This window comes from Ptychodera flava, chromosome 5 (genome assembly GCF_041260155.1).
Source record: "Ptychodera flava strain L36383 chromosome 5, AS_Pfla_20210202, whole genome shotgun sequence".
In the NCBI taxonomy this organism is placed as follows: Eukaryota; Metazoa; Hemichordata; class Enteropneusta; family Ptychoderidae; genus Ptychodera; species Ptychodera flava.
Window position 1 is genome coordinate 19,361,184 of NC_091932.1, and position 12,636 is coordinate 19,373,819.

At 38.3% G+C, this 12,636-nt stretch overlaps 1 protein-coding gene across 1 annotated transcript in view; it reads left to right on the forward strand.

Moving 5' to 3' along the window:
- The window catches only part of LOC139133561 (gamma-aminobutyric acid type B receptor subunit 1-like), a 50,924-nt gene that overhangs the window by 6,700 nt on the left and 31,588 nt on the right, over positions 1-12,636 (forward strand). The window contains exon 2 of the mRNA XM_070700290.1: positions 8,855-8,992. Coding sequence (XP_070556391.1) covers positions 8,855-8,992 — 138 coding nt within the window. The remainder of the gene's footprint in view (positions 1-8,854; positions 8,993-12,636) is intronic.

Consider the following 12,636-nt stretch of genomic DNA (forward strand, 5'->3'; position numbering starts at 1 on the left):
CATGTCATGTGGATCGCTAATTTTTCTATCGATATAATAGTAAACACCTATTGCCTGGTCATGAGGGCTATAGCGCCCGTCTATTACCCCGAGGGGCCGTGTTTTACCATAAACACATTGCTTTTCCCCGAGGCCGTAGGCCGTGAGGTATAGCGATGTATTTCTGGTAACACACGGCCACGAGGGGTAATAGACGGGAGCTATATCCCGAATAAAGACCAGGCTATAGGTGTTTTATAACACACCACATGCTCATGTTGTATTGTTATATATTTTTTGATGTGTTTTGATATTTTGCACCGCAACGATCCATTTTGACAAGTTTACTGGGCGATGTTTCCACAGCGGTTTCAGTTGTACGTTGTACCACTTTCTTTCAAAATATATTCTGAGCACACCTAGCGACATCCTAAGTTGCACTTTAATCTTTTCCATCGATGAGTTATTCAAGTTTCTACGCTGTTGGAATGTTGGAAAATGTTGGAAAATCTGTTTTAGAGAATGTGTCGTCACCTATCCCGGACGCACATCACGTTCTAGTCACCCGCCATTGTTGCAAAGCTGCAGACGACACTACGGTCACATGACCAGACACTTTTCCAATTTTGGTCAGAACTATTTCCCTAGGGAAATAGCTTTTCATAAAATACCCTCTGACGTCACTTTTGTCGATCCGGTGGGAACTAGACGTTTCTATTTTCTCGTCACGTGATGTATTCTGGCGAATCGCGACACGGAATGAGCATGTGGCGTGTTATAATATGTACTACACCTCATGTATCATTCGTTTATCGGGATTGGCTCAGACCTAGTCACGTGAAATATTGGAAAAAGTGATAAAACAAAGTATAAGAGATTCTTGCCCGTCCAGTTCCGTGAGATGATCTTGATCGCTGCGGACTTACCTGAGTTAAATATCCATCATCTTTCTGGGCGTACAAATTGTCGTATATTGGCATAGGGAACAGATGAAAGGACCCTGGGGTGGGGAGGAGGTTTTTTGTGCAACGGGTTACCTTATTTGATTTTATTAATTTTGACTGTGATATTTGAAATAAAGAGTTCAACTCCACACCGTTTGACTGCTTTATATATTACCAACAAGTCCTTATCTCCTCTCCAACTTGTGTATACACCACTGTAATTGCTCCGAAAACATTATCCGCTGTCGGTATCAGCGGATTAAGTGATTGAGTCAACACCACAGCTGTCCCACACGCATTAAAATAAGGACTTGTCGGTAATAATAAAGCAGTCAGACGGTGTGGAGTTGAACTCTTTATTTGACATATCAAAGTCAAAATTAATAAAATGAAATAAGGTAACCCGTTGCACAAAAATCCCTCCTCCCCACCCCCGGGTCCTCTTATCTGTTCCCTATGATATTGGTTACGTAGAAATGAACGCGTACGACCCCTGGGTATATGACATGCAACTCCAGGTGAATAACATGTCATTATAGTACGATAAAAGTGCGCTGCTCTTATAGAAATTATTTGGAAGTAAATATGAGGTATGGAAAACGGAAAATAGAGACGTTCATTGCAACGATTTTCTTCCTTTGACTACGCATATTTATGCTGTGAATACTACTTCTATGCACAGGTTCCGACACATTTTTGGGCAGGTGTTACAAGATTAATAACACATGATAGCAAGGGCAAGATCACGATTTGTTACCGCATTGTTTTCTCTGCATGTTCATCGAATAGGGCACTTTGTTCGCCATCCATCAAAATTAGGGGGCAGACTTGACATTTTAGGGGAAAGTCACCGTTGATGTTTATTTTGCCTTCCTAGGTATAGCTTCCCCCACAACATTTCGATCGTCACCAAGTTCAGTTGCGTTGTTTATGTCCCTTGCAGCATCAGTGCCAACATCGACACCATGATGTTTGTCAACTTTAGATGTGCTCGGCTGCTCTCCATCTTCTGTCGATTTGTAACCCGCAGGTTTTTCGATTCAGAATTTGGCGTATGTATTCCTTTGGACACAATTTAGTATTTATTTAGGGTTTAAATCCATGAAAATATGCGCCACGTACTGAACGGGTTACTTTTTCACAAAAAGATCCCTAAAAATGGGTCGATTTTCATCCGAAAAAACCCTAAGCATGGATCGATAACAAAGCAAATGTCCCATGCTTCAGGAAAACCGACACACGCGACACAATAAAGATGAAAATTCCCCCCACTTTGTGTAGCAAATCCCTAATAATGTGCCATATTTTTGTGATATACATGGGTTATGTTTTCGACTTGGCCCTCATAGCCCCGTATGAAAATATTAGGAGTACCCCTCCCGGGCGCCTTACGATTGTGTTTATATCTGTGATCGAGATCGATTGTCTGATTCTGGAATGTTTCCATAATTGTATCACTAATACAATGTTTCAAGTTCACCCTCATATATGTAGACATATTTGCTTGTTGAGTTTTGTGCGCGATTTCCGCGCAGTAAGTAACTTTTCCAGGGCAGACAATGGCTCGAAATACGCAATGCGCAATTGCGCGGTGAAAGAAAACCCTGGTTACCCGTCAAAAGGATGATCGTCATGACTAAAATATCGATGATACCCGCTCAGAAGGCGATGGAATCATAGGGAAAGGACGAAAATGCAAGTGAGAATACAAAATATGAAATCAGGTTTGCCGATATGTCGATTAACCTTTTTTCAAATCGATTACCACTTAGCGGCAAAATGACAAGAATTATTTGTTTTTATATTTGATTTACGATTCATAAACATATGGAAAACGCAGGCAGTGAATATCTGTCCGTCTAATACATTTAAGTCTTAATCTTCTTCAGATGTTATCAAACCTGGTTGGTATCAGCACGTGTTTTCATTCTGTCCAATCTGAGAGGGAATTTTCACAAAATATATCTTGAGAAGAAGAAAAGTCGAATGTGAAAAGGATTATAAAGGATTTATGTCTCAGATAGCATTTCTCTGTGCTGATAAGCTATAACCTGATAGCATTTCTTTGCTGATGAATATGTATGATATTTACAGTAATGGCAGTAATGAGTGAGGTTATCCACTCTCAAAATCACTAGAAATCTTCTTCATGAAATAAGTATTGGACATTTAATATTCAAAGTCAACCTGAGGTTGTTTTATGAATAATGTAGCAGAAAGTGGGGGCTTTTCTAAACCTAATTTCTTCTTTCGTCGAGCTCAACCTTACAACAGCATTTAGTTATTTTTTACCGATAATTTCTGAGGAGGATTTTAATACTAACGTCCGCCTTATTGCACCGCCACCACCATCACCACCACAACCAACACCTCCACCACCATCACCACCATAAACACCACCACAACCATCATCACCACCACAACCAACACCACCATCACCACAACCACTACCATCAACAGAGTTGCTTTGAATTGTCAATTATTGATGAAGAACTTTAATTTTATTAGATTGAGGAGATTTTAAGTGGCCTATTTAGACGTAGAATATGTAACATTGAACAACTCTAAACGACTCTGGCATGATTGTCAGCAGGAGCTTAAACTGGTACCCTACAGGGACAACTGTCGGCAGAATAGCCATTGGTGTTTTGAGGTTTTGTAGGGTTAAGGAAGGTCATCGTGTGAAATAAAACTAACACAAAACGTTTGAAAACTTGTGAAATATCCACACATGGAAACATAGAAGGAATGTCCAACGAAATTTCGAGTCTCTAAAACTATAGCTATTCTCGAGAATCGAATGGGGATACAGTCGATCGTTTTATTTTAATGGCTCAGCATGGCCTCAGTAACGTCGCGGCTAGGCTCCAGTCGAGTCGTAAAGCAAGGCTCAATGTAGACGTCGTACCTGGCGATCCTGGTCAAGGTTGGCGAAAAACCTGAAATCTACACCTCAGCGTAAGTTCAACTGAATAAATGAGTACAGTATAATCTTCGGGAAAGCGACATAGGAGGCAAAAGCATAAAGTCATTCGACTAACAATGATCAATGTCCTTCATCACACAAAAAGTTTCGTAAATTCTCGCTCGGAATCAAACCTGCAGCGTAAGGCTGTAGCGAAGACATAAGCTGTCGAGCTGTAGTGTAGTGGAATCCGATGTATTTCGAAAGTTGGCTCAGACAACACTCACAACAGAACAGAGTTTCCGTGAAGCAACAAAATTAGGACGTATCTACGGGCGAGATACGTGTCACTGCAAACATCAACGTCCGTTAGACGAAAACATTGACGACCGAGATCGGGATCCGAGTTGACACCGGCGGAGACCGGTGACGGCAGCGTTATGGCCACAAACAAACATGCAATGTATGTGGCCAACTATGTGTGTCATCGAACTGAATCTTTCGTGCTCGCAAAGGTCGAAAACTTTTGCGATATTTTCAAATAAAAACGGCATCTTTAGGAATGAGAATTACTGTTTCGATCGTGTCGTTGCATTTTACTTCCATTCGATGTATCAAAATTTCAACTTAATGGGATTTAAGAATGAAAGTATCTCCTGGGTGACGGGCCGCTTTACCCGTTCAATGAAAGTAATCCGCGTAAATAAAACACAAATCGCGACGAAATTCATGCAATTTGTTACAATAATTTTTATCCATCTACGTCAAAAGGAAAAATAAGAAGACTGTTCTCGTGTTTTTGGCGGAGCCGCACAAGTTCTCGCCTTCGGCTCGAAGTTGTACGGCTCCGCGAAAAACACTCGTATACGATGACTTAAAACACAGAAAAATACCATGGAATTAACAGCGTAGATTGTCAGTATTGATAATATGTAGCTTTTCTGATATTCAAAGATTACATCGCTTGCTTATCTTAGAGTAACTCGATCTCTGTCAATAATTGAGATGTCAAATATTAAAATCTTTGACAATTTTGTACTATTTTGTGTATTTGTGTAGTCACCGGAGATTAGCATAAGGATCAACCAGCGAATTGTAATTACCGGGACTCTACATGCCCCTTGAAGGGTAACTGTCAAGTCAAAGGCGTGGTTTACAAGGCCAAGGTATCAAGGAGGGCCAACACGGAGAAGGTTTGCATCGGCCTCACTGATAACAGTTTCATAGCGCGCTTCGCTAACCACGTGCAATCGTTCTGTAGCGAGAAATACAAAAAATAGTACAGGGTTATCAAAGTTTGTATTGAACTTGGAAGACAAGGACCGAGTCTTTGACGTCTGGCGGTCAATTATTGACAGAGATCGAGTTACTCTAACATAAGCAAGCGATGCAATCTTTGTACGTTAGAAAAACTACACATTATCAATGCTGACAAATCTATGCTGTTAAAGAAAAGCTCTTTGTATATTGAGGCATGATGTATTTGTGAGAAAATTTGTTAATAAATTTCACTAAGAAGACTGTAAAAAAGTGTGACTTTCATTTTCGGGATGCATATAATCGGAGCGAAGTTGTTCAACAAAGTTAGCGCATGCGTTGTGACGAATTGTGGCGACGGTGATGCGCTTATTCTCGCCTTCTGGACATTTCAAGTACACACGTTCAAAAAAAGAGAGGAAGACTTGTCTTTTCCTTGCTAATAAGGAATAGTTCCAAAAACAATTTCGATTCTGAAAGTAAAAAAGAAATATACTCCGGGTTGAATTCTGCCCTTAGTGGTAATGCGATGATACACTGCGAGTCTGTTTCATCAAAGCTTCGTGAGCAGTGTTCACTACAACTGTACGCTCTCAACAACAACTCATGCATTGTGTCGATATGTATCTCTATAATAATTGGTCGCTTTCCGCCCCAATACACCATCGATACGAAAGGAATTCGTGATTGTATTTTCCTCTGTTCTCTGCGCCCCTTTTGTAGTGTTTCAATGAAGGTAATGAAAGATGAAAATCAAATATCGTCGATGTGTACATTTGATATGTAAGCAAATATCGTGAGTTTCTTTAAAAAGCCAGAGCAAGATAGTATTGGGAAAAGTCTACCACCATTGTTATAATAGCACTTTATATGTTGAGCAGTAAAGGAAGACAAATAGAGTGATATTATGGCCAATAAACCTCAATTCAGGAAAGTACAATGCATCTGTTACAGAAAAAAGAAAATAGAAGTCTGCTTCAGCTTTCATCCGTTATCATTATATTTCAACATCTGCTACAATACAAAAGACGATGAAAGCTCTATTGACATCAGACAAACAATCTCCAAGGGACACCTGCTACCTATAATGACATTTTTCAAGCTTCACGACAAGTAGTATTTGACGACAATTTTAATCTTCAACCTATAGAGACAGTCTATATTTAACAATGAGCAATTATTAGCTTACGTGTTCACACACGTGATCTAATGTCATAGCGATGTCTGTCTGTCTGTCTGTGTGTGTCTGTCTGTCTGTTTACACGATAACTCAAAAACGCCTGAACGGATTCGAGTCAGATTTGGTAGACAGATACCATATACCAATGGCAAGAATTTATTAGATTTTGGTTTGTGCGGCTTGCATATTAATGAAGACTGGGCAAAATACTTGATATACAACAATATATACACAAAAACTGAATCTGTACATTTGTCAATACGTTAAGTATACACGTAATAAAATCCATAAGTACAGTGAACACTTGGTGTGCCAAGTCCTGCATTACGTATACTCTTGATCTGCATAGATATACGCTACGTATATCAACCTATTGATATGTTCCACATACAGAGATATACGTTACGTATATCAATATTGTGTTCCATATACGTCAAAATACGTAAATATACTGAACGTATATCAAACATTTTGTCCAGTGGAAGTTATGAAATATCCTTTTTTTCATATAATGGTTTCCCTATGGAGACAGTAATGACAGTGTCGACATACATCAAAAATACTGCACAAAATTTCCTGAAACTTTTCACAGATGACAATCGCAGAACATTGTGATGATACTGTGAGTATCATGTAAATTATATGCTCATTTGCATATTCAATGAACTTAGTTATATAACTCTGAAATTCCTTCACCAAATTTGTACGTGCAACAAATATTGATCTGATGAATATCTAATTGTACTGAGAAGCTTTGGGCAGTGTCAAGTTTACCAGTAGCTCATTTGCATATTTTATGAAGCTTTGTTATAAGTCATATAACTCCGAAATAACTGCACAAAATTTCACGAAATCTGCGGCAGATACTGATCCGACAGATGTCAGACTGTGTTGTAAAGCATTTAGTAGTGTAAAGTTACACTGCATGAAAACGCAATAATTCAGACAAATTCACATTAATGAGTTACATGTATTATAGAATAATACACGTGAATTCTAATGAATCCGCATGAATACAGGCTTGCTGAATACAAGAAATGGATTCTTGACTGTATTCATCTGTATATGCACTATTCAGATGAAATACAGGCGATAATCCATGCTTATACAATAAGTATTATAGGGTTTTTATGCAGTGTTAATTAAGGGTTCATTTGCATATTTACTGAACTTTGTAATTATTGATATAAATCTGAAATTATGGCACCAAATTTGGTGAAACCTGCTACAAATATTGATCTGATAGGTATCTAATTGTCGCGTGAAGCACTGAGCTGGCAGTGTCATGTTAATAAATGGCTCATTTGTATATTTTATGAAGTTTTGTAATTAGTTATATAACTCTGAAAGAACTGCACCAAATTTGATGAAATCTGCTGCAGATACTGATCTAACAGATATCTGACTGTGTTGTAAAGCATTAAGTAGTGTGAAGGTAATTAAGGGTTAATTTGCATATTTCACGATTTTTGTAATTAGTGATATAACTCTGAAATCATCGCACCAAATTGGTGAAACCTGCTACAGATATTGATCCGATAAACATCTAATTGTACTGAGAAGCATTGGGCAGTGTCAAGTTAATAAATTACTCATTTGCATATTTCATAAAGTTGTGCAATTAGTGATTTAAATACGAGAGTACTGTGCGAAGTTGATGAAACTGGCTACATATGATGAAATGACAGGTATCGCATTGTTCTGTGAAGCGTTCTACTATGTAATGAACCTGTTGTAAACCACGTGAGCACATTCAGTTCACATCTGTTCTTTTTAGTTTTAGCATCCACATTTTGTGTCAAAGTGCAGTTTCTTTTTACCCCCTCCCCCCCACTAAGTATACGTATCTTTCGCTGGTATTACCGACTGTATCTCAAAAGGCTGAATATCAGTTGTTTGCTATATATTGAAAACGACGCCTGTGCACATATTGACTTTTAGTTTCGAACCGTACGTCCTTTCACAAAATGTATTCAACACTTGGCAATTTAAAATTCATGCACAGGGCGACCCAGAAAGTGATAAAATAATGAAGTATTGATGCGTAACTGTATCATTAGTGGATCTCAAACAAGTCAAGTCAAGCGCGATTATGTTGGCTGGCGAACAGATGATCGCCATCGCATTTTTTGTCAGAGATATGATCACTTGTAAACCGTATCGAGCACTAAACGTTTCTCAAAAGCTCTGCAAGTAAAAGCATATACCAACGTTCCTGTTCGTCACTCTGTCTGTCCACCAATTCATCCATCCGCCTATCTCTCTCTCTCTCTCTCTCTATCTATCTATCTATCTATCTATCTATCTATCTATCTATCTATCTATCTATCTATCTATCTATCTATCTATCTATTCTCTCTCTCTCTATCTCTCTCTCTCTCTCTCTCTATCTATCTATCTATCTATCTATCTATCTATCTATCTATCTATCTATCTATCTATCTATCTATCTATATCTGTCTTCCTGTCCGTCCGTCTGTCATACTTGTATAAATGTATATGTGGTAAGTTATTGTATTGAATCTTAGATAGATAAAAACTCTTTGACATTAGATAACCCATGCCACTGTGACGTGGTTTGCATTACAGTGTGACCCTGCCTCGGGTCTGAAGGCGCTTTACGATACAATCTACACAGAGCCCACCAAGATAATGCTGTTTGGACCTTTCTGCTCAACAGCCGCCCAGAGAATCGCCGAGACAGCAGAACAATGGGACCTGGCCACGGTACGTATAATATGTAATATGGAATTAGGCAAAGCCTATGAAAGCAAGAAAGATTTCACCAGGCGCACTTATTACTTAGCTTTCATCATTTTGTTTATGATAAGCCATGCCGCGGAAAGAAGCGCCATCTATTTAATTTTTGTTTGTGAAGGTCAAGGTCAAGGATGGATACTAGTACCTCTTGATTCAAATTCTCTCTAGTCTTGAGAACAAGATATGCAGTCTTCCAACAGGCTGGACGAACTCAATGATGTAATTTTACACCGAGAACAACGCAACTATTATTTATTATTGCCTGAATACATGGGTTTATGTGCCCGAGAGCAGGTGACAATTTGCCTGACGCCAGAAGCAAATTGTCTCCTGCAGGAGCCAGGAGCCTCGCAATAGGTGAGGTATTATTATAATTATGGATGGTATAATTATGGATGGATCAAAGGAGCTTAAGAGACATTACATCGTTTCTACAACAACAAAATTAACTGACAATCTCGTTAAATTTAAATATTCTTGTTCCTCCTCAAACAGAAACAAGAATAAATTTGACCAGGTAGCCATGATCTATAAAACGCATCTGCTTTCAAATTTCAGTATAGTAGAGGTTCCCATTAATGGTTCAAAATTTGTTAACGCTGGTTATAGATAATGCACTGTTTAGCAGTCATTTCATCTGCAAGTGTCTTGTTTTGAAACGGCCAGTAAGGCTAACTTTTGATTATTTTCGTTTCGCTATTTTATTGTTTTTAATGTCAACCATAAATTATTGTTCTACATCCCCAAAGCATGTTGAGATACACAGTATTCAGCTTGTCAACTAAGCCTGTACATGTGTCAACTGCATTGTTATTGTTGACACATTGAATTCTTGTCCGGACTGGAAGTCAACTGTAAACAATAAGACTGCGTTCTACACATATAGATGCTATGTTAAATAATGGGTTTTTAGCATTCTTATGTGAGTAGAGTAAGATTTTGCAATTGACATATAAAATAAAAAATAATAAAAAAAATCATCAAAAGTTAGCATTACTGGCCCTTTGAACTGCGAGATGCTTGGTCGGCTTTTGGAATTTTTTAACCAACTTCCTTCTGTTGAATTTTGTGAATCGTCTCGCCTAAAATGTTGTTGTTGTTTCAAGGACGGACAAATTAGTCTCCAGGCGGTCGAGTACAAAGATTTACCACTACGACCCAGATACAAAGACATCTCGGGGATTTGTTGAGACGCTTTGACGTGAGAGTGGCGCGAAAGCCGACTGAATCAAAGTCTGAAACTTTTGTCCCCGTCGATTGACAATATTCCAAATGCATGTCATTATTGTTCTTTCAAGCTGGGTCATGTTTTGCATGATCCCCATGGCAACCATACTTTGACATTTAGGAAAGTCCGCAAATCGGTTGGATGATATTTGTGATGTCAAAGGGGCAAAGTCTCTACATTTGATGTTGCTATGGTTACTGTTGTTTCATCGCTGTGTACTTTAATGATTACATGAAGATGATTACATGTTATAAACAATAAAGCACGCTGACAAAATGCTAAAGCTACTGGCTTTGCTGAACGTCTCCTGAACCGTTTCGTATTTACATCTCTCTCTTCTCTTTTTCGCTCCAAACGTTTTACTCATGTATATGTCCGCCATGTATCGGCCGGCGGGCCTACCTCGTCACAATCATATATTTTGTACGTTCATGAAAAAAGTTCATCTATAATGCTGTATATCATATAGCAGAGACCAGATATAAGATTTGAGCGTTCCGCGTGAATAAGGAATCGATTTCTGCGTCACCGTCTACGATCAATTTGAACACAATTTTTCAAGGCTATTATAAGCTTATCTTCCGTTGAATGCGATGGCATACGACTTGGTTTGTAACAAGACTCGTACCCGTCAACGTCACCTTCTTTTCATTAAAAATTGGAGCGCGTATCAATTCTCGGGCGCGTTTTCGTAACAACTCCAATATGAGGCCTAGCCATCGAAGAAAAGGAAGAAATAGGATTGTGCTAACTGCCAATCCAAACTCAGACGTGAAGCTCTTTATTCAGGCTTAATCACAAAATTTGACAGTCGCCGCTGGAGGTGAATAAGGTGGTTGACGACGCAAAAGTGAAAATACTGTAATTTAATTTTCTCTATACTTAACTTGCGTATGTAGTATGTAACATTGAGTAGACATCAAAGATGGTGACAAAAAGCAGCGTTCACATCTCGCTTTTGAAGATAAATCGTACAGAAATACGCATTACCGCATTACCCTTTGATTTTATGCACGGCACAATGTTTTATGACACCTTTCAGACCGGAATAATGAAGGAACTGATTAAGATCGGTATTTTCTCCCAGTTTAGGGTTTGAAAATAAAGTTCCTTTTATACATTTTACTTCTAGACTGAATTAATAAAAATGTTATGTCGCTGACCAATCATAATGATAATTTTTCGCAAGCGTTTTTGCGGGTTCTGTTGTAAAGAAAAGACTAATAATACTGTCAACGTATCTTGAAATATATGACGGTGATTCCACTTTTTGAATACATTTTTTTGTTTAATAAATTCAACTAAAACCAAGGGCAATAAGGAAAAACGATAAATGTATCAATATTCAGAAATGAATTAATACGAACCAGGCAATGGAAATGAAAATTTATCAAACTCACCGGTATTAAAATAAGTAATCTCAGAAGAGATGTTAAGCATCAGTGACGACATTGTGGCAACCTGTAATCAGATATTTCTATGAAATTTACCACTGCCAAAGTCACAATTTACTCCACAAATAAACAAGTCACAGTTGAAGGCATCAAGATTTTCCCAAGGCGACATATAATGTTGACGAGTTTCTAAAAAATGTCCGATGTAGGAGGGCGTCCTTTCATACAATTGCGTCGTCTTATATGGATTGACAAATCCGCTATTGCACTGATGAAAAGATACAAAGCTACAGTCACTCTGAGGGTTGATCAAATATTAAAACAAGATGGGGATGATTGCAGTACAAGTTCGGAGGTTGAATATTGTGTCATATCTTCCAAACTCTCTGTTTACACGTGGTTATCCTTTCTTAAAGGGTGTATAAAATAAGTGAGGTTAGAATTAAACCAAGAGTAATACTATTTTTAGTTTATTAAAAACTTATGAAATCCAACATCTATCGTCGCGACGTGTCATCAACTTTTGCAGAGTGACATACAAGTTCTTTCTTTAAAGGGTGTATACGTACAGACTCAAGACGTGATTTGCTTAATTCTTGTACATATACTGACAATGTAAACAATGGTTTTGCAAGCTGTGTCGTTATATTTGTAATGCTATAGCGGAAATTTGTCTTTGCAGGAAACTGACTGTACATGACGACGCGTATTATCATTGAGGCTAAATGATAATAAAGCACAAGACCGTAGCCACACTTATTGCAGCTGACCACACTCCCTCGACTTCGTGTTTATCAAACTTTTAGAGCATGTGTGAAGATAGAAAGGAGAAAAACCTTGACACAAGTTTTCAGACAACATGGTGAAAGATGAAAAGTAATTTGCAATCATATGTTCTCGCTCCCAGATTGAAAAGATGCGTGCGCATACACTTATCTGTTACAAAAACGGAGTTTTTGAAGCAAATCGATGAAAAAATAGTGTAGACG